At 40.3% G+C, this 22,394-nt stretch overlaps 1 protein-coding gene across 1 annotated transcript; it reads left to right on the top strand.

The window, feature by feature from the left end:
* Positions 1 to 695: 695 nt before the first annotated feature.
* On the top strand, positions 696 to 20,300 carry LOC142372792 (chondroitin sulfate proteoglycan 4-like). Its single transcript, XM_075455764.1, has 22 exons — positions 696 to 935; positions 3,306 to 3,469; positions 4,197 to 5,303; positions 5,395 to 5,799; positions 5,889 to 6,010; positions 6,687 to 6,795; positions 6,899 to 8,227; positions 9,017 to 9,109; positions 9,416 to 9,913; positions 10,132 to 10,263; positions 10,634 to 10,819; positions 10,944 to 11,126; positions 11,366 to 11,542; positions 12,467 to 12,665; positions 12,762 to 12,893; positions 13,598 to 13,773; positions 14,521 to 14,716; positions 14,808 to 14,979; positions 15,931 to 16,327; positions 16,425 to 16,577; positions 16,865 to 17,446; positions 17,583 to 20,300. The coding sequence occupies exons 1-22, from the start codon at positions 872 to 874 to the stop codon at positions 18,672 to 18,674; spliced, it is 7,668 nt and encodes a 2,555-aa protein (XP_075311879.1). The 5' UTR covers positions 696 to 871; the 3' UTR covers positions 18,675 to 20,300.
* Positions 20,301 to 22,394: the final 2,094 nt, after the last annotated feature.

Genomic DNA, 22,394 nt, shown 5'->3' with positions numbered 1-22,394 from the left:
TGAATAAGCATTGATTCACATATTTCTATCCATCCAAGCATCCATTATTGCACCCACTTGTCCGTCTGCAGGGTCACATTGAGCCTGAGTCCGTCCCAGTTTACATTGTAGGAGAGACAATACATCCTGGGTTATCGCAGCACTTTATTAGGTTTTTTCTTCCACAGGCAAAAGCTGAGTTGGAGGTAAATCTACCAAACTGAATATTATGGAATGGGCAGAGATGGGTTACTTTTATTAAAACTGCAAATAAAGCGTTGTCCATTGGCAGTTTTACTGAACTTTGACTGGAAAAGGACAACAGATATTTTGGAGTGAGCCAGAATAACAAAAAGTAACAGTGTACAGTATATATTACCTAAAAAAAGTGAATCTGATCACCACAAGCCATAAGACGTAAGGGGGATAAGAAAGATTGCAGTCTCATCAATGTCTTTAACACCGAAACACCACCTGAGATCCAGTTTCAGCTTCCCTGAAACAAGAAATGCCACAAAATCTGCAGCACATTCTAGAAAGCACTCCTGAACCCCTGCTCCCTCACTCTCAGTCTTTTTGTGTTGCAATACCTCCATCTTGTGTTCATGTTTGGTGCTCAAAGCTCTCATTTGATGGGAGGATCTGAGGGTGGAGCTCCACCTCTGCTGTGCTCTCAGACCAGGCCCAGGTAGATCTTTTTTTTTTTTAAAGGCTGTAATCCAAAGCCAGCAGAGCAAGCACAAGCTGTCCAGAAGTTGTCATTGATGGTAATGACATGTGGGTTCAGTGTTGTACAATGAAGACAATGGACCGCACAGTCAGGCAGCCAGATGTTGCTCCCAACTAAACCCTGAGAGATAAAAGAGATGAGACTATAAGAGCCTAAGTAACAATGGGAAGTTTTTTGGCTGATCTGTTGCTACTTCTGCTGATTTCTTCGGGGCAAGTTTATGGAGGTAAGGCGCAGCAGAAATTTAAAAAAAAAATCCCTTCTCCTTTTGACTGACAGAAAAGTAACAGCTCCTTTTTTACAGTGTTCTAGGATTTCTGCCGCTGAACTGCTCTGGTTGTGAAAATGGTTGATCCTTGTAGAAACATGTGAAAAGTATAGGTTTTAATCGTTGTTTGCATGCATTTTTCTACTTTTTACAAGCTGTGGCTGATGTCCAGAAGGGAATGCCATCTTTATTAAAATCTTTGTTTACATTCCACAAGTATATTGCAAATCTGTCTGTGACAGTTGGCAGCTTATTGTTTAAACCAGTCTGGTATTGCAGACTGGTGGCATATGGCAATATGCTGGATTATATTCTGGTCGGATGTTTGCTCTTCCTGCGACACTGCATTGTGTTTGGTTGATTTGATGCCATGCTGGTCATGAAGTGCTTCCTCTGACATGCTTTTATGCTCACAAGAAATAAGGACACATAGTCTCTCTGGTACAATTTCATGTCTGTTGTCCTTCTCTTAAAATGAATTAATCGAACAAAAACTTCTGATTAATTTCTGTTTAAACAATTGCTTCAGAGGCGTGTCAGCTCTGTGAGTGAACAGATCAGTGGACACGTTTAAAAAAGGTCAGCATTTGCAGCAGAAACATGAAATGGCCATCAGTATTGCCTCAGACAGTTGCACCCTCATTCAAGGTGTCTGCGACTGTAGGAAGATTACTAATAATCCAGTGTGCACAAATATCATAGAAGCAGATTAGAGATACATGGACACACATGGGTGATAGGTTATACTGACAGTGGGTTTATAGGCTTTGTGAAGACCGGCATGCTGGGCCACCGTGCTGACTGAGTGCTTCTCACTGGGACCTGGCCCACAACACATAATTACAGCTTTGTTAACAAAGTCTTGTTCTTGCAGGCAGTGCATTTCTCAACCAAAAACGGAGAGGAAAAAAGAAAAGATGAAAATGAAGAATATGAGAAAATATAGAGACGAATACCAGGGTAGGGAAGAAAGAAATGTTGCATAATACAGAATTTCGAAAGTGCAAAACATTTAATTCCAGTTTATAAAAGTTGTGATTACCTGGACGAGAAAAGCCTGTTGTTGTTTTTTATGTGTTATACAATATAATCAGTAAGGGCTGGCTGAACAGGGGCTATGTTTAACCCAATAAACTATTTATAAGTTCCTTCTTCTACAAATTATTTACAATGTTTGTGGATACTATAGTCATAAGCCAAAACATATTCAGAGGGCGGACTCTCTGTTAAATGGTTAACCTTTTCCTTTAGGCAAGCATAATTTGGTTTTATTTGACAGGGACAAGATCTAAACATGGCAAGTAAACTCTATAGTGAAACTTTCATCTCTACACATTAACTAATAATGAAATTCTTGACTTTGATTTATCCTGCCTTCGTCAATAAGATATTTTCAATGACATAAATGGAGACGGAAAATAGTTAAAAAAAAAAATCATATTCATCTAATTACTTAAACCATCCTTTAACTACTCTGTTTTGACTATTGCCGATTCAAAGTGTTGTGCCATTTGTTGTGAGAGAGCTTTGGAGAGTTTTTTGTGTCGCCTATCCACAACAGCACATACACACCAACACACACATACATATCTCTCTGACCTCTATTTGCTTTATGTTGTTTCCACAAATGGACCATCTTTTGACTGAGTGGTCCATTACTGATGTTTTGTAGGTCAAATCAATTAAAATAGACAAAGCTTTACTGTTTTCTTTTTTTTTATTACTCACACTTTATGGAAGGTACACTGGCCTCACTACTAAATAAAAGGACAGTGTGATCGTATACATACACTTTTGTAAAAGTGAAACAAAAATTTTCTGTTTGACCAATTTTGACCAAAGAAAGACCTTATGAAGCTAAGAATGTGCAGCCATAGCCATTATTCAGACACCTCTTTATGTATATTTAAAGAACAAATCTCCATTTAAATTTCATAGTGTTTACTGAGAAAAATAGTTCCCAACTACTGATGCTGTAATTGCATTTTTTACACCTAAAAGGCCAATTTACGTCATCTGGGTCAACAGTGAAGTATAATTAGCATTAGGACATGCATTAACTGTCATTAATTGAATTCAGATAGAGGCTGCAAAGTGGAGAGTAGACACCAAATGGACAATTCAGTCAATTGAGATAAATGGAATGGTGACCAAGTTGGTATGTCAACTTTAAAACGACAAAGTGAACCAAAACTTCACTTCACTGAAAAAGACAAAAACGGATGATTTTTTTGGAAATGATAACACTCGCAAAAATTTCACTCATCTGGCCAAAACATGACCTTAAACTTCACATCTGTATTTTTTCATTTTATTTTTTTGTTGCAGTTTCATTCTATGGCAATGGTTACATTCACCTGAGGAAAGTGGAGAAGTCCGTTCAAACATCAATCCATGTAAGATTTCGAACCCCAAGTCAGACGGGGCTGCTGTTTTTGGCAGCAGGACGCAGAGACTTCTTGCTTCTGGAGCTGATCTCTGGACGCCTGCAGGTAAGCTCGGATAAATCAAACACAATAAAAAACAACACACAGGAACCTACAGATAGAAGCAGGACAAATGTGTACATTTGTTTTATTATAGGTTGGAAATAATACAAGGAGAAGTATATTTTTTGTTTTGGTAAAATCAGGTTTATTCAATTTAAATAATATGGCTTCAAAACAAAGCAGTGAAACTTCTGAATCTCACAAAAGAATGCTTCACGCCTTTAAAGCAAGAAGAAAAAAACAACTCTTTGACTCCTTTAGGTAGATACATTGGCATTTACGATCCAAAAGGAAGATAAAGAAAACATTCATCTTGGTGTCAAATTGCTTGCAGAGAAAAAAAAAAAAGTAAACCCCCTGGCACTGGCTTCATTTCAGGACAAGTTGCTTCATGACTGAGGTGGAAAACGAATACCACAACAGTTTAATAAAATCACTAAGTACAAGGCAATAGGACTGCTATTTAAAGCTTGGTTGAATCTATGTTTGTAGAACTATTCTCTAATCTTCAGTTTACTTTTATTTGTTTCTGTTTTTGATATTCACCCCCAAGATCTCTGTTCAAGTAATGTAATACATGTGTTCATTGTCTTGCCTTCTTGTGTCTTATAAATGTTAAGACAAGAATGTGTTAGAGCAAAGAAACTGAAATATAAACAATACTTTAATCCCATGTGTGTTATCAGCTTTTTCCTCATTCTTCCCTCTTGCCTCCACCCTCACCTCTCAGGTACGGCTGAACCTAGGCTCAGGTGAGCGGTCTCTACGCTCAGAAAAGGGCATTCATCTTAGCAATCTGGAGTGGCACACGGTAGACTTGAACCACACACATCATAATGTCATCATGGCCGTGGACCGAAACGCTCACAGCAGCCTCCGAATGCCAGGACCAGATCTGGAACTCAGTGTTGACGATGGGCTCCTTGTTGGTGGTACAGCTGGTCTGAATCACCACTACCTTCTCAATGTCTCAGCTGGGTTTAGGGGTTGCATGGATGAAGTTGTCTTCAATGAACACAATCTATTATCCAACCTTAGGCCGTATTCTGGGTACAAGAGCATCCATGAGGTATCTCTGGGTTGTAATACACAGTTTTCAGCAACTGAAGAAGATCCTGTCAGTTTTTTCAGCTCTAAAGCCTTCATCTCTCTCCCACCTTGGGAGACACTTCAAGAGGGGGTGTTTGAGTGTGATCTGCACCGATCTGGAAGAGAACAGAATGGTATTGTCCTGTTTAGCTCTGGTAACAACGGAGGGTTTGTAGCCATCGAGATCAGAGAGGGTCACCTGGTAGCTTCAGTAGGAAATGGGGGGGTGAGTAAAACTGAGCTGCATTCTCTGACACACATCCACAACAACCACACCTGGTACTCCATCCAGCTGCACTTACTGCCTCATAGCATCCAGCTGAAGGTGGGCAAGGAGTTGGTGAAGGCCAGTCTAAGCCAGGAGCTTCAGGTTGTCCAGCTCAAAGGGCCTCTCTTTCTAGGAGGACTGGATGAAGAAGCTCAGGCAGAAGCAAGGCGTGTAGGATTACCGTCTGTTCCATCTGGTGAAAGAGTAGGAAGCTCTTTTCAAGGCTGCCTCCAAGAAATTAGGGTAAACACCCAAAAGACTGGTTTACCATATGCCACAGTCACCAAGGACATCACTTTAGGCTGTGAAGCAAGGCAAGTTCCTAAGACAGAGACAAGCACCAGCCCAACAGATCTTCCTGATTTTGATGTTACAACCACACAGGAGAAGACCAACAAAAATAACCCTAACTTCTTGTTACTGAGAAAACTGGAGGTAGCTGAGGGAGGCCGGGCACCACTGGAGCCCAAGCACATGAAGGTAGAACTTGTCTTCTGTCGATTTATCTGTTGGATTTTCTTGGATATTTTCTGACATATATCTGTCTGTATCTGTTTACACATTGTGCTAGGTGAATCTGGATTTCCGTAAACTGGGCATCCATCCATCTCAGTTTATGTTCCGTATTGAGGAGCAGCCTGTTCATGGCAAGCTCCAGTTGGACCTCAGTCCAGACTCAAATGAGATGCTGAATGAAGGACAGGAGAGCACTACCATAACGGGAACAGACACAGACCAAACTTTCAGTATGCTGGACCTGTGGCAGGGCCGGGTGATGTACGTCCATAGTGGTTCAGAGGACCGGAACGACTTCTTCACTTTCTCAGTATTCTCCAGCAAGAAGGAGCTTCCTATGTTTCTGAAGGGTAGCCATATCCACCGTCTTAATATCAGCATCAGTCCTGTTAATGATCCTCCTGTCCTTAGCCTGCCAGGAGGAAACATTTTTACCCTGCTTGAGAAATCCAGACGACAAGTAGGTACAGCAAAATGACTGCTTTACATGACTATTTGTGTCAATTCAGCATAGGAAAATCTGAATAATTTCTTCTACAATTTTTCCAGTTGACAACAGATGTTTTAAGAGTGTCAGACCCTGACAGCAGTCCTGAAGAGCTGCTTTTTAGCTCTTTGGGGAACCTTAATACAGAGGCTGGGTACCTTGAGCATCAGGATTACCCTGACAGGTTGGTGTTATGAATTTTGTAGCTTCACTGTTCTTCTCAAATCTTCTTAGTGAAATGAATGTTTCTTTATTAACCAAGCACTTTGAATTGTTTTGTACATGAAATGTGCTATACAAATAAATTTGACTTTGACTTTTTTAGTGTATGCAAATAAGAAGAAGCCTCAAATAGACAATCAGTCTCAGAAAATCAATAGTCACATGCCAAAAAAAAAAAAAAGAATTTTTGCTGATATAGATGAAATTAGTATTTCTTTTTCTTTCTTGCACCATGCCTTTCAATGTAATGCATTTCAATTGGACATTCTGGTTTGTGTGTCCACCCTTCCAGTTTCTTAATCACATTGATTTTAACTACCAAACCTTAACCAAGTAGTTTTTAATACCTAACCTTTATTATTTCATTTAAACCATGTAAAAAGAACAATTAGCTTGTATTAAGAACATGGAAACGGCAACTGAATGCATAAACAACATTTCAAAAACAACATTTATTTCAAGTGATCAGGATGAATCTCCCACTTGTCAGTTTTTTAATTGTGGACTTTTCTGCTTATTAAATGTGATGCAAAAGTCACTTTGTGTTACAGTGTTACTGTGTGGAGTTATTTTTGTATGCAGTAGCGTAAATAAACAGTGAAAACATAGAAAATAACAAGACTGAATCTTTCTTTCAGGCCCACCAACTTGTTCTCTCTAAACGACCTGGAGGAAGGTAAGATTGGCTTTGTCCACACTGGGGTTTCCGCTTCCCGGCTGGCACTCAGAGTCAGTGATGGACAGAGGGTCAGTAGTGTATTGGTTTTCATCTCTCCTGCCCTGAATCCCTCTCTTTCGTTTCAGTTATCATGCAAGTTTTCCCCCATGTGATATTCTGTCTTTTCCACAGGTGAGCAACACAGTAGTTTTGAGAATAATGGCAGTACCGCCTGAACACAAACTGGTAAATAATACTGGATTGGAGGTGAATCAAGGCGAGGCTTCCATCATTACCACCAGACACCTTGCAGTACAAGTTAATGTGCCTGATAATACAGTAGACATCTGGTTTGATGTCATAGAGTTGCCACAACATGGTGAGATCCAAAGGTTGCACTCAAGTGGTGACTGGAAACAGGCAACATCCTTCTCTCAGAAACTTCTAGAAAAAGAACGAATCCGATATGTCAGCACCTACCATGGCCTTCAGACTCAGAACACCATCATCGATCACTTCAAATGTAAAATTATAATTAATTCGTTGGCCAGAGAGGATGCTGTTTTCCGCATAGTAGTGCGCTCAATTCATTTGAAGATAACACGAAGCAAGATGGAAATCAATGGCCTTCAGGCGGCTGTTCTCACTCCAGAGGACCTCCATGTCATTTCTAAGGGTGTTAAACTCAACGAGGGGGACCTCTACTTCAGGCTCCTGACGATACCAAAGAAAGGACAGCTGTTTCTCATCAGCAACCCTCTCCAGAGGAACTCAACTTTCAGCCAGAAGAACATCACAGATGGTTTGGTGAAGTATGAGCTTTTCAACAGGCTGCACGATGACACAAGAGACTCCTTCAGCTTTCAGGTGTTTTCTGCACACGCTAAATCAACTGGTTATGACTTCAGAATCAATATTAAAACTGAGTCGAATGTTGTCACAATTGTAAACAAAGGCCTTTCAATCCTGGAAGGAGCAAGTAAAGTTATCACAAAAGATATTCTGTTCACACATACGGCAAGCAATCGGGAGGTCCATTACAACATTACAGAGAGCCCCAGGCATGGGCAGATAAGGAAGATCAACCTCTCCAACTCAACTTCGATTAATGACAACATTGTGACATTCACAAATCAGGATATCACAGAGGAACGGATCATGTACGTTCATGATGACAGTGAGACCAAACAGGATTACTTTACCTTTCAAGTTGTCGTTTACAAAGCACACAAACTGACAAACAAGAAGGAGGACAGACACACAGCAGAGCACGCTTTTAATATCTCTGTGCAACTCGTCAATGATGAGAGACCGGTCAGGGTTGTTGATAAAGTTTTCCATGTGGCCCGCGATGGCCAAAGGCTGGTCACCTTGAATGATCTTTGTTATCGCGATGATGACTCTGACTTTGAGGACAGCTGGCTGGTGTACACACGGAGGGGGATTCCCATGGGAGAGCTGGTTCTGGACAGCGATCCAAGTCACAGGCTGTACGAGTTCACACAACGAGACCTTGAGCAGGTTGGCATTTTGCATTCATGTGAAGAATTTTGGTGATCGAGATGACATAATCATCAAGTCAAAGCTGCATGGATTTATTAAGGCAAAGTAGAACGTGAGCAGCAAAGTCTGCCATCATACAGAAAGATTAGAGGCAATCATTCATAAAGATGGTGTCCCTGGTTCTACATACTGCATGTCCTCTGTTACCCACCCCAATGGAGCACTGGGTAGAACCATAAAAAGGCATGCTCTTCAGCTCTTAAGCTTAGGCATATTTGCCTAATTAAGCACAGACCATTGTGGTAACTCATTACAGGGATTACGGTTGGAGCAAGTCAAAGCATGATCACTCCATGACATAGAATAGCTAGATTGGTCGATAGCACAAAACTTTACAGAAGCACAAGAACGGCTTAAAACTGCTTCTCTTTTCCATATCACTGTCATTTCTGATTTATTATGTTTAGAAATCTAAAATATATATATATATTCTCAATATAGTTATATATAACTAAGCATACACTTACATACTGGCAACAAAGAACATAGCGATTTCACAATATTTAGCTGTTATTGAGACACTGCCACTATATTGTACTGTAATCTTGTGGGGAAAGGGGGTTCAGACACAATTTAAATAATTTTCCATCATAAAAGTGCATATCCTGGTGCCTTTAACCTCTGAATACTAAATACCATGCCATTTATTCATAACTGAAGAATACTAAAGATTTTTCCACAAATTGCATTTTTCATGTCGACCCCTTGACATTTTTCGTCATCACTTTGTGTTTTCTCTCCTCTCAGAAAAAGGTATTGTTTATCCATAGTGGGGTGAGTTTTGGACGTTTTGTGCTTTTCATAACGGATGGAAAACATTATGTTTCGGCACTACTGGAGGTTTGTGTCATATTTTCGTCTTTGTGTTTTTCATTCATTTATCATAGCTGCCGTTCATATTTTCATTGAGTGACAGCAGAGAGATGACAGTGAACTATTATGTATTTAAGAATTTATTTGCTTGTAGTTAGACATTTGAGGGATCAGCATTAAACTGCCTTGAGATGACCTGTTGTGAATTGCCGCTTAATAAACAAAATTAACTGAACTAAATAGGGATAAAATGCTCTCAGTGAGCAGTAGTGCAGTCAGACTACAGCTGTGAATAATTTGCTTCATGTCCTATTGTGTACCCGCCTGGTGCAGGTGATGGCTCAGGATCCTTACCTGCAGGTGGAGAACAACACCGGTCTCATGGTCCAGCAAGGTGGAATTATCGCTATGACTTCTGCCAACCTAAGTGTCTTTAGTAACCTTGACATCCGAGACCCCCAGGAAGTAACATTTGAAGTCTTCATTTCACCCAAACACGGTGTAATCTGCTTCAGCGATGGACAGGGGGAGACTATACTAGGAACAGACGCAATTTCAGTTTTCACCCAGCGAGACCTGGAGGCAGGGCGTTTGGCATATCACCACAATGGAGGCCACGAGTTATTGGATGTTTTCAACGTGACAGCGAGAGCAAGAGAAAGGAGCACGGAAAGGCGAATGGAAAGAGGAAGAAGGGAAGTACATTTGGATATTGGAGTGCCAGTAAAAATATACCTGGAGAGTCATCACAGGCCACCTGCTGTCAAAATAAATAGCCCCGTAGTGGTGGCAGAAGGACAGAATGTCTCCATAAGCAGGGAAAATCTAGAGGTGAGAAACATTGTTTCTGGCACCTTACATTTAAATGTAGGATTATTAAATAATTCGTTTGACCTGATTTTAAAAGTGTTTGTTTTATTCCCCACACAATATTGCCCACAATCAATTTTGTCGAATATAGCTTAATGATCTCATAATTTAATGGTCTAGCTTCTCCGGAATGCATGATTTGTCCACTGCATTCTTTATAAAAATGTTTCTTTCACCAGGTGGTTCATGAGGACAGCCAGCCCTCAGAGATAGTTTTCACTGTCCATACCCCTCCCATGCTGGGCATCATTCTTACATCATTCAACGAAAGTCATAACAACATAAATGGAGGACAGCAGCACCTCCATAAGGTACAGTCTATACTGAGCCAGCTTTTGACCGTTTGTAGCAGTATCCTCCACAAGGATCATTAGTTTTCTCTATCTAACTTAGTTGGTGGGCAGCTATTTCAGGCACAGTTAATCAGAGCTCTGTATTAGACTTGATCACTTTAAATTCCAATCACCACAGTGGGATGATTTCAGTTGAGTTAAAAAGAATTATTAACCTTTTTTAATTTGAATGTGGTGTGTGTGAGAAATCAAGATTTTTTTGTGTAAAATTTGTTGTGACCAAGTGACCAAGCGTTTTAGAAGAACGTATTTCGATGTTGGTCTGAAACCAAACTGAGGTGATTAACGCAGAAACTTGAAGGTTTCTCTGTTCAATTTCTCTGTGCAGAGTATCAGACAGGGGCCAACAACTTCTTTCACCCAGGAAGATATCAACCAGAGATTAATCCTCTATCACCAGCTGGCTGCAGGAAGCACCAATGACTCTATCCTGTTGGAGGCAACCAATGGGGTGACAAAAGTTGGACCTATCAGGGTAGAGATTGACATCATTCCAATCCTTCTTCCTCTACAGGTACAAAATGTTTGTACAGATACTCAATGAGCCTCTTTCTCACTGAAAGCTTTTTATGGAAGTGACCCATTGACCCAAAAAACAGAACAGTCAATCAGTGCTTCTCTGTTCATTGATTCTGCAGCTATTTGACATGACTCTCGATGAAGGGTCGTCTATGCCTCTCACAGCTGACATCATCAAGGTTGCCAGTCATCATTTCTTAGGGATGAACTTCCTCTACCAGGTCATCGTTCCACCAAGATTTGGGCACTTGGAGCACAGCCGGATCCCAGAAATGCCTATCAATGCTTTTACACACACAGAGGTTTGACTGAGAACACAGAAACCACATTCAATTACATCCCATGTGTTCTTGGTACACCTAAATATGCACTTTATCCCTTCATGTCAGAAGATTTATAGAGCAGCACAAGATGCTTTTATTAGCTTTGAAACCAGACTTACTTAAATGTACATTTAATTCAATGTTTGCTCTTTTTTTTTAAGCTTTTTTTTTTATATTTTGAAAAGACAATATGTCTACTTCACAACATATGTTTCCAGGTGGAACGCGAGTACATCTCCTATGTCCACGATGGCAGTGAAACACTGAGGGACAACTTCACCATTGTGGCCAACCAGACAGAATTAAAGAAACACAGTCTGCCGTGCACCGTTCACATCAACATCATACCTGTCAATGATGAAACTCCTGTTGTTACCACCAACGGGGGCCTGAAGGTGAGAAAATGTATATATAGATCATAGATGAATGATGATTATATCAAACTGAGATGACTTCAGAGGATGAGCGTGGATACTTCTGACTACAATTCAGATTTTTTTAAACTTAATGTAGTTTGATGCTGCTTTAATTACAAACAGTTTGCAAAAAGACACAAAAAAAGTACACATATCTATATATTTATATGTAATTAGATTTGAAATTTAATTATTATGATATAATAATTTAATTTATCATTGTTTAAATTAGGATTAGGAGAATCTACTTACATATCTTTGTGCAATGGTCAAAGAGAAATACCAGTTTCAAAAGGCTGTGAGTGGAACACACTGCATGGGCTCATGAGAACTACAGAAAAAAAAATAGAGAGATACAAGTGCCTTTTCAGAGCCCAATGGTCAAAGGCAAAATGGTAAAACTATCTGGCACCATTACTCCTGAATGATATACAGATCAAGCAACATAGGTCAACTGTATCCCTGCCTGCCGGTCCTTTTCAGACAGGCATTGCTTATTTCAGCAAAACAACTCCAAACTACATTTGAGGCACATTAAAACATCAAGGCTCCATGTGAAAAGAGTCCTGATGCAAAATCAGTTTATCACTGATTGATTACATGGCACTTCATCAAATGACAAACAGGAACTGATAGAACAGCTGAAATTGATCAGATTCTTTTGTTATCTATCAGCTTGGAGCTTTGTTCTAACACAATGGTTAAGAATAGTCAATAGATATTTGAAAAACAACTATCTATTTTCCATCATTTTTGCAATGCAAATTGTCTCCTGGCTTTTGATTACTTTTAAGCATTCAGAAACGAGGGGTGTATCTATCTTCCTGTCAGATTTTTGGTGAGAAAGTCAATATGTATATTGCTTAAAGTGCATTCTGGTCGTTTCCTTTCTTGTTTTTCCAGGTATGGGTGGGTTCTGTAACAGAAATAACTACAGATGACCTTAGTGCTGAGGACTCTGACACTCCATCTGATGGTCTTGAGTTCATCGTCACACCACCCAGTAATGGCTACTTGGCCCTGAAGAGCGCCCCTTCCAGGCACATCCTGAATTTCACCCAAAACCACATACAAAGCAAACAACTGGTGTTTGTTCACAGTGGTACGTATACGTTGCTGTTTGTAGTATCATTTTCAAAGGGACGTTCATCGTAACTGACATTTGTGTAATGTTTACTCTTTACTGTCTCTCATGCAGGGGCCTTATCTGGTGGTTTCCACTTTCAAGTGAACGACGGCGTTAACTTTGCTCCTCGGCAGATCTTCAGCACAAATGCTCACTCCGTGATCCTCGCTCTGGAGAGAAACCACCCTATGGAGGTTTACCCAGGTATATCATCTCATCCAGCTTCTACAAATCACCCTACTTTCCCTACTGGAAACAGAATCATGGTAGTATCTGGTTATTACTAAGTTATGAACAATATAAAACTTGAAAAGAGAAGCTGTTGTGCAGTGATATGTAACACTGCCACTGGGTGTCCATGTTTTTCAGCTATATTGTATTATGTTTCTAATCATTCTGCCTGTGACATTATTTGAAGCAACTCTTAAGATATTCAGCAACATACGGATCATGTTAATTTTGAAACATTTTCTGCTTATGAAGTGATACACGTGATAACACATTGTCACTTTTCAACTTGTGAAGTTTATGCTAAATTTTTATTGATCAAATTAAAAATAGTGTACATAGGAATTCTTTGTTAAGTTAGAGTTTCCCTATTAGAAATTAAACTTCTGTTGGTTCAGTCATTAATGCACAACGGGGAAAACTGACAGGGTTTTTAAATGTGGAACTAAAACATTTCTTTCTTACAGTCCAGGTTTTGGAAGACACGTCAGAAATATTGTATGTTTGTTTCATGCATTTATTCTATTATTTTTTTCTCTCACTTCTAGCTCATGTATAACATTGTGGTGGTTTGGAAGTGTGGTGTTGCATACTGATGAAAATAGAATCAGGACCATTCCCTATCTGCTCTGTGGCTGATAGTTTCCTTTCTCTTGCTGCATCGTCTGCCCCACTTAAAGGCTCTGTGACACCAATCTCAGAGGAGGAACTTCAGGTTGTAACCAACAATATCAGTGACATCAGAAGAAACCAGTCTGTGGTTTTTGCAGTGACTGCTCCTCCTAAACTTGGTCGCCTGGTTCGCCGAATGCCTGACAACTCTTCTAGAAGCATTTCCACATTTACGCAGAGCATGGTATGAATATGTTTGCGTATATAAGGGAGCCATAGCAGCAGTATTTCTTATGTTTTACCTGCCACTGGCACCAGTGAAACTGCCAAAAATGAAATAAGATAATATCTTTGCAAAACCTTTATCTATCAAAATCAAACCTGGAACATATAAGAGACAGTTTAATCATTCAAACCACATTTACATCTTTTAGAAGAAGTCGTTTTTACAGTAAAATTTCATTCCTGTTTGTTGGAATTGATAGAAATGAGAAATTTAGGGAAATCATTCAGATTGTATGTCAAGTTATCTTCATCTTTGGTTGTACTAATCTGAAAAAGTTTAAGTGATCATTTTGACACTCAACAACCGGACTGAATCTGAACTGATCTGATACTGAAGTTCTCACAGTTGAAATTGAAATTTCAAAATGTTTTTTTTAAAATCCACAAATGTTTCAGACACCTGCAATCCCTCTGATAATTGTCTTTTTTTTCAGATACCGAAAACAATTTCAGAAATATACAAACTGTGGTTTTGCAAAAATAAAGACTGAATAGTAAATATGTACAGATATCCATTATTCATATCCTGATTTGTTTTATTTTGTGGTTGATATCTAAAATGCAGTCTTAGATATTGAAATGTTCCGATTTCTAATAATTCTACTCAACTATATTTTAAAAAGCAAAACAACATTTTTGCTTCTCAAAATTGTATTTAATTCCAATTGTTTCGCCCTCTTCATTCGGTTTTCTCACTTTCCCTCAGGTGAATGATGGAGTTATCCTGTATGACCAGAACAAGCCAGAGTCAGTGGGGTGGTCCGCTCCAGATTCTTTTTCTTTCACTGTCTCATCTCCACCTGCTTTTCTTCCACCGCACACATTCAACATTTTAATCTCCTACCAAGCCAATGAACATCAAGACAACCGTCAAAGAAAGACCCGGTTACTGAACAATGCAGGTACCGTCTCTCTTCAGATGGACCAGCATCTCGCAACTGTGAAAATATCCAATCTTTAGAGTCAGATTTGCCTTCTGTGTCTCTCTATCAGGTGTTGTGGTGGCCGAGGGAGGCAGAGTGACAATTGACAGGTCTAAGCTCGATGCCTCTAATCTCCTGGGGAAAGTTCCAGAGTCCCACCGGAAAGACCACCACATTGTGTATCGAGTGATAAATATGCCCCGACACGGAGCTCTGTCTATACGAGGACATAATCTCACAAGGTACATTGCTTATTCTGGGTGTATCACTGGAAAAAACAACACGGTAGTCAAAAGTATTAACCCAATGCAGATTCCAGAGCAAAAGCAACAAAAAAAAAAAAAAAAAAAAAAAAAGGAAATATTTCCAATCAATCCTTTTAGTTGATCAGTAGAGGCTCAACTAGAGACAACTGAAGTTTGGGAGGTAGAAGTTTTAACCTTTAATCAGAAAACTGATCTTGCACCTAATGTGTTTGCGTTGGATAAATGAAAATAATGTAATGCACCATAATGAAACCTAATGAACTGGTTGACTGAGTTGAAAACAGGTGTGGAAGTGGAGCTGATAACCAAAAGAGGGTAACTGAGGGTAACTAGGAGTAATGATCAGAAGAAGAAGCTAAAACACAATACAAAGTACAAGCTCAAACAAAATTCCAACTATGAACAGAACAGAGAGCAATCAAGGAGTTCAAAGAAACTAAGAACACAGAGGAGAAAAACATAATAACTAAGAAATAAAAAAGCCATAGAAAAAAAACAGAAACTCAAAACACACAAAAAAACCCAGAGTACTTATGAACAGAATGACAAATCAAGACTAGAGAAATGCAAACAGGATGAATCCTAATATAAACTAGTGACTTAAGAACACAAACAAGTGAAGAAAAAACAAATCTAAAGTCCAAAAAATCCACAAACCATAACAATATCTATGCTGTATTATAGAGTCTGTGTTATCCATATTTAACTATTGTAAAGTACTGCATTAGATAGAATGATTGAACATTGATATCAGAAAGATGAATCTAAATTAAAGACATTCAGCACAGTAATGATCCTATTGATATAAATTCTTTGAGACTTTAACTGATCGTTAACTGATTGTTGTTTAATACATTTTATTGAATGCAGCCTTTTAAATATGTGGGAAACATTAAGAGAGACTTTTGGCTCATCATTTTCTCCCAGGAACCACCCAGACTTCTCACAGTCTACCCTGAACAAGTTTGGCATCACATACATCCACGATGACTCAGAGACAACGAGCGACAGCTTCACTTTCAGGGCCTGGGCGGCTCCTTTTGATTTCTCCTCCTCTTTCTCCTCTTCCTCCCCCTCATCCTTGTCTGCATTTACCTCTGATTCCTCCACCTCTTTTTCCCCTCTCTATTCATCGTCGCCCTCCTTTTCATCAGTTGACACGGTTTCTCATCGCCATCGTGGGAAAGACAACGTGGCAGTGACAGAGATGTTCAATATCACAGTGACACCCGTGAACGACCACCCGCCACTGATCAGGAGCAGAGCCCCGATTATGAAAGTTGTGGTTGGCGAGAGAGTCATCATTGGACCTGACAGTCTTCAGGTGGGCTAGTGGACCATTTTGATTTCACTTCTGAAGATGTTCTTTTTGGGTGAATTTCCCTTTAAGGTCCAGTGAAACAATTCCTGACAATGTCCAGGTTGATGACCATGATACACCCCCAGAGGAACTGCACTACCTAGTGATCAGTAAACCCAGCAATGGCTACCTGACATTGGGAGAAAGGCCAGAACAAGTGACTTCCTTCACCCAGTATGACGTCAATCACGGCCGGTTGCATTTTATACAGCAGGTGACACTTTACTGCTTAAGTTCTTTCATGTATGGGGAATGCATTCGCTATATTTGAAGCTCGAAATTGAGCCAGCTTAAAGTACTTAGACAATTGCTTTAGGTCGCCCGTAAGGTAGTCTTTAACTTCCATCCCTTTCAGTGTGTTGAAGAAAACATCTTTCTCAATACTTGAGAATGGTCAGCATGCCTTATTTTTGTGAATACTCGTTTTCTAGTTTGCTCTTAACTTATTTGTTGGATTTCAGAATAATTTCTTATCATTCCCTCTAATATTTCATCCGTTAGGGCGAGCCCTCAACAGGAGTGTTCTACTTCAACGTTACTGACGGCCATCACCGTCCTGTCTACAAACTTTTTAGTTTGGAGGTGAGTAAACCTTCTGTATCCATTGTGAACAACACTGGCTTATCACTGGTTCAAGGCCGCACCGCAGTGGTCCTGACAACCAATCAGCTGGCGGCTCAAACCAATGGTCAAACGCAGGGAAATATCTCCTACACCGTTACCTCGCACCCTCGCCACGGACGCATTGCTATCAACGACAAGGAGGTAACTACTTTCCGCCATGAGGATCTCCAGTTCAGTCGAGTTGTGTATCACATGACTGATTTCAGTGAATCAGAGGACAATTTCCAGATCTCGGTGTCTGCCTCTTCTCCTGGTGTTGACTATGGAAATGTAACGGGGCAGACAGTGAACGTGACAGTGCGGCCTCTGGTCTACCTGAGAGAGCCAGTTCGAGTTCCCAGTGGTATCGCTGTTAAACTGGGGAAAGCCATGATCGATGCCTCTCAGCTGGCCAGAATCAGCCGAGCTGACCCAGTCTTTGAGGTTCTCTCCCCACCGAAACATGGGAAACTAGTAAAGGTAAAGTCATTTCTTTTAACATTTGAATATTTTTGTTTGGCGGATGGAATGTCAGCATGTCGTGAGTTTCTGTCAACTGTATTGTGAACTGCTGTTGACTCTATCCTCCACTGTGTTTGTGTGTGCACATATGCAGATAACCTATGACCCTCATCTACCATCAGAGGTCCTGAAGTCATTTACATTCAGAGATGTTGTGCAAGGCCGAGTTGCCATTGAAGAGACACTCAGTGACAGCGACAGCCAGATCCACACTAATGAATCCACCCTCAAAAGAGCTCGAGGCCATGCACCAGCCACACCTCTCAATGATTCTTTTATCTTCCTGGTAAAGGCTGGAAATGTTCAGCCAGCAAAGGGCGAGCTCCACTTCACCATCTTTCCCCACCACCTGATGCGCCATGGCAGTCACGAACACACCACAACCCATTTCCGAACACCCAACAGGACTACCGCAGGACATGGGCAGGGTGGATCCGCAACACACGGTGCAGTTGGGGATGGTGTGCACTCGCACATTTTGTCTCATAAAAACCAAAACAAGACACATCGTAAGACGAGGCCTCACAACCGGTGGGGAAACCGCACACGCAATGGGAGTCATGGAGGAAGATTGGGGAGCGGTGCAGAAGGAGAAGGAGAGGGTCACGGTCACGCCCCACAGCCTCACACTCCTCCTGACCCGGAGATACACAGTCCAGTGAATCCACCCAACACTGAGCTGGTTCAGGTCGAGATCCTCCCTCGTCCTGCCTCTGACCCACTCCTCATCATTTTGCCGCTACTGGCCTGCTTGCTCCTCATTATCATCTTTGTAGTTGTGATTCTGGTGTTCCGCCACCGCAAAGAGAAACAGGCCCGGCAGCGGATCATGCACGAACTCGCTGTGATGCAGTTACCAAATGAGGACAGCCCATACCTGGGCCGACCAGAGCGGAGCATGGCTATGCCCTCTGTGCTAGTCACTCCACTCGGCTCTGTGAGCTGCCCAACCTCCCCCAGAGTATCCATGACTCCAAGGAGGAGTTTGGCCCCTGGGATGACTTTCTGGGGGCCCTTTGAATCAGATTTAGCAGATGGTGATGAGAATATCCGAGGTTTCAATTGTAGTGAAATAGATAATATAACTTTTAGTAATGCAATGCCAGTTTCTACTCCAAGATTCAAGACCTCTGGGAGATCTCGGCCCCCTAATCTGAGTTTAAAAGAGAACCAGTACTGGGTTTGAGGGAAGAAATAAATTGATAAACCGTGCCTTCGAGATGTTGTTGTGGTGCATAGGGCACAAAGGGTACACTGTATGTCTGCTTTCAAGGGAGCTATGTGGTCATCCTTGGCACATATAACACGTACTGTATAAAATTGAAAAAAGGACAAAAAACAAGCAAAATGTCACTGCTGTCATGATTGAGTTATTTCACAAAACTGAAACTTAACTGAACACAATTTTGTTGTAATAAAGATCTGCTGACAGTTAACCTAGCAATTGTGTTTGAGAGATGTGACATGCTTATTTTGCCATTTCCCTTAGCCCTATTAGAGACTTACAGAACTGCAGGACATTAAAGATGACCACCAATGGCTCCTTTTAAGAAAAATGCTAAGCGTATTGGACTGATTCACTAGTTATCACAAACCTATAGATGAACATTCAGTGAAGTAAAAGGTATGAATAGTATTATTTTTATGAAGAGTATTATATTTCTTAAACTGTTGTCAGGATGTGAAACATGCTGTAGAAGGTGCCGTGGTGCTTTTATGGTAAATCACAGATAAAGCAGATTAATTTTGATTAGCGTGGACCTCATTTAAGTTAAGTAACCGGTAAGTTTACACCTCTCACCTTGAACTTTTTTCAGATTTGTTATGTCTTCCAAACCTTACAGGTCAGCAGTAGATAACTGTGTTTGTACGGTAAATGTAACTTCAGGTACTTTGAGCTTCCAAGTCCATGCATTTAATACACCAGGCGCACCCCTCATACATACAGGTGTTATTCACTATTTTGTACTTTTCTATGTTCTTTGTTTTATTTTGTTACCACTTAAGGCCCTGAAATGTTACACAACTCCCTCTGATAGTTTAAAACAATATTGATCATTCAGTGATATGTAGTTGGAGCTTCCTTACTTCTTGATCATCTTCAACATTCTTACCACGTTTGACCTCTGATTTATCTGCATTACATGTATGCATCTGTTTTCCATGCATTGTTGATATATGAAAAGTATTTTTAATAAAATATATTTTCTAAAAAAAAAAAAAAATGGGGCACCAATGTCAAATTTGATAAGAGAAAATCTGAATTTACCTTCTCTGATTTTCAAATAATCTTCAGTTAGTGTTATGTCATTTTCCATGCTTCGTTTTTTAATAACCTTTCTTTTAATACAATTCCTGGAATTCTGACTGAATATTTCAAAATTGTGAATTTTACCTTCTGAATTCTGGAAAATTCTATAGTCACAAAAAAAACTGTTTGTATTTAAAAATTTGGACTCAGTAGCTTACAGTTCTGTGTTCTCAAAGTTTTGACCGAGTTTCTAAATATACTGTATGTATTTTAAAAGGTTATTTATCCTCTCTTTCCTTTTTGTATCCTCACATTTCTGACTCTCAAAATCGATGTCCATCAAAACTTGACATCGCAAAGTTCAGTTCTGTCAAAATTCTTACGATCTCAAAATTGTCACTTCTTAATTCTGTCATCACAAAATGTAACTTTTTTTTCTAAGCATCTTAAAATTCTGACAGTGTATGTGTGTGAAATCTGGTTTCAGTCTGCTTTCAATCAGCTGATGTGCAGAGGTGCAGAATTTAGAAAGCAGAACAGTAAAAGGCCTTTGCTTTTTGCAGGGATGTCTAAATAAATGTTTAATTAAATAATGAATTAATGTTTACTGACATACACCAAAGAGAAGGCTGAACACTGAGTGGAGAGGAGAAGGAGATGGCTCTAAATAATGAAGGGACTCCGATTCGAGTAATCTGATCTGTAGTCTGTAAACTGTGGTGTCAGATAACTGGGACGCCAATTCTGTTGCCTCCTTGGGAAAAACAAGCGGTAGCATGCTTTCCTTTGAAAAACTTTGCGCTGACAACACACAGACTGCTATTACTCGGCATAAACTTCACTGGATACCTATATTAGATTTCTAAAATAATCTCACAATGAAGGGGTAGAGGCTGAAATATTTACAGTAATCAAATAGCATTATGCTTTTTATCTAGTCAGGGAAAAGCACCACAGATGCAGCGGTTGCTTAGTGCTGGTGGAAAAGTATAGTTTAGGTCACAGGGAGTTGCACTGTGTTTTCGTGGGCATAGAGATACAACGTGGAGTTGGCAAAGGTGAATGAGTTGGAATACTTTAGGGCAATTGTTCACAACAACAGTTGTTAAGACTGGAGTACGGGCAGGGTGAAGTGGGCGAAAGGCTCAGAAAGGTTTAATCCAATTTCATCCAAATCAGCCAAATTCATTATAGTTACATTACACAATGCCAATTCATTAAAAAAATTGCCTAACCAACAGATTGCATCAAATCTTGATCTCTTTTCCTGAGCATGCTTGGGCAGTGGGATGACAGTGGTGAGGAGTACTCCCGTTTCACAGGAAGCCTCTGGCAGAACCAGATTAACGAAGAGGGGTCATCTGTCCTCGACCTGTCAAGGGATGAGAGGACAGGACAGAGGCACGGAAATAAGTCAGATAATCCGAATTTATAATAGCATAAATAAAGTAGAAAAGGTGTCTTCCTCCCAGATCCAACTCCACAAGAGAGGGACCTGATAACCAAGGGCCTGCCTCCTGTCAGGTTGCGGGTGTGGAAGGGTGGACACGGATGCGGACTTCAAAAAATAAAGTAGATTTATTTAACAAAAAACAAAGTACAAACGAAAGGCGCGGCTAAGCCGGATTCAGAAAACGTGACTGTGGAAAACAAACAAAAATATTTGGCAAGGAATAAATAAATACTTAGCTTGACAAAAACTTGGAAAACGTGGTAATCATGGGAAGCAGGAATCGTGGCATGGGTTACAACTGACATCAAACAAAGATCCGGCAAAACTGAAAGGGGAGGCAGGAAACTAAATAGGGAGTGAGAGTGATTGGGGAGTGAGTGCAGCTGCGGGAAAAAACACAGGTGAAGTGAGTGAACTAATAAACAGAGTGCAGGGAAACTAAAGCATGACAAAACCTAAACCTGGACTGAAAACAAACATAACCTAAACATGAAACTAAAAACGTGAGTCCATGGGTGTGACACCTCCCATTTTACTATTGGAAACTCAAGGAACCATAAGTGCTGTGTTGGGAAAACACAGAACTATGAGGCCTCAAAGATAAAATGGAACTTGGTAATGAATCTTGGATTTTACAGGGAGCCAGTGAAGAGAGGTTAGAACCCTTGCAACAGCCAGAAGCTTTTCTGATACTTCTGACTTTCTGAAACTTCAAGACTAAGTGAATTTCTTCTTAATTAGTGGAACACCACTTTCTTTTAAGCTTTTTTGTTTTCTCTAAAGCAAGCAGCTGAAAAAATAAACCAAGGAGGCAGCCTTTTTCTGATTGATGACCTTCTTTTTAAGAGGGGGCAACATGAAGACGGATCTGCAAGGCAAGTGAAAAAGAAGTGAAAGGCTGGCAGGTGGCTGGCATGACAGAAAAAGGAAAAAATAAAGATGGATGATCCACTCTGGTAAACTCTAATGAGAGCAACGAGAAAGAGGAAGAAAAATATGCTATCTGTTTGGCACTGAAACGTCTGTGGTGAAGTATACATTGCCATGTAATATACAGTAGTGCCAGCCTTGTGGCAAATTTGGCTCACCTTGAGTAAAGAATAAGCAGCTGCCTCACATTGTTATTTTGACCAATCAGATCGACCCGCTTTCCTTCGGGATGCGGGGGGAGGCTACTAGCTACGAATGGCCTACTGAATAAT

Source organism: Odontesthes bonariensis, chromosome 22 (assembly GCF_027942865.1).
Source record: "Odontesthes bonariensis isolate fOdoBon6 chromosome 22, fOdoBon6.hap1, whole genome shotgun sequence".
Lineage (NCBI taxonomy): Eukaryota > Metazoa > Chordata > Actinopteri > Atheriniformes > Atherinopsidae > Odontesthes > Odontesthes bonariensis.
This window is presented reverse-complemented; position numbering and strand designations above follow the sequence as displayed.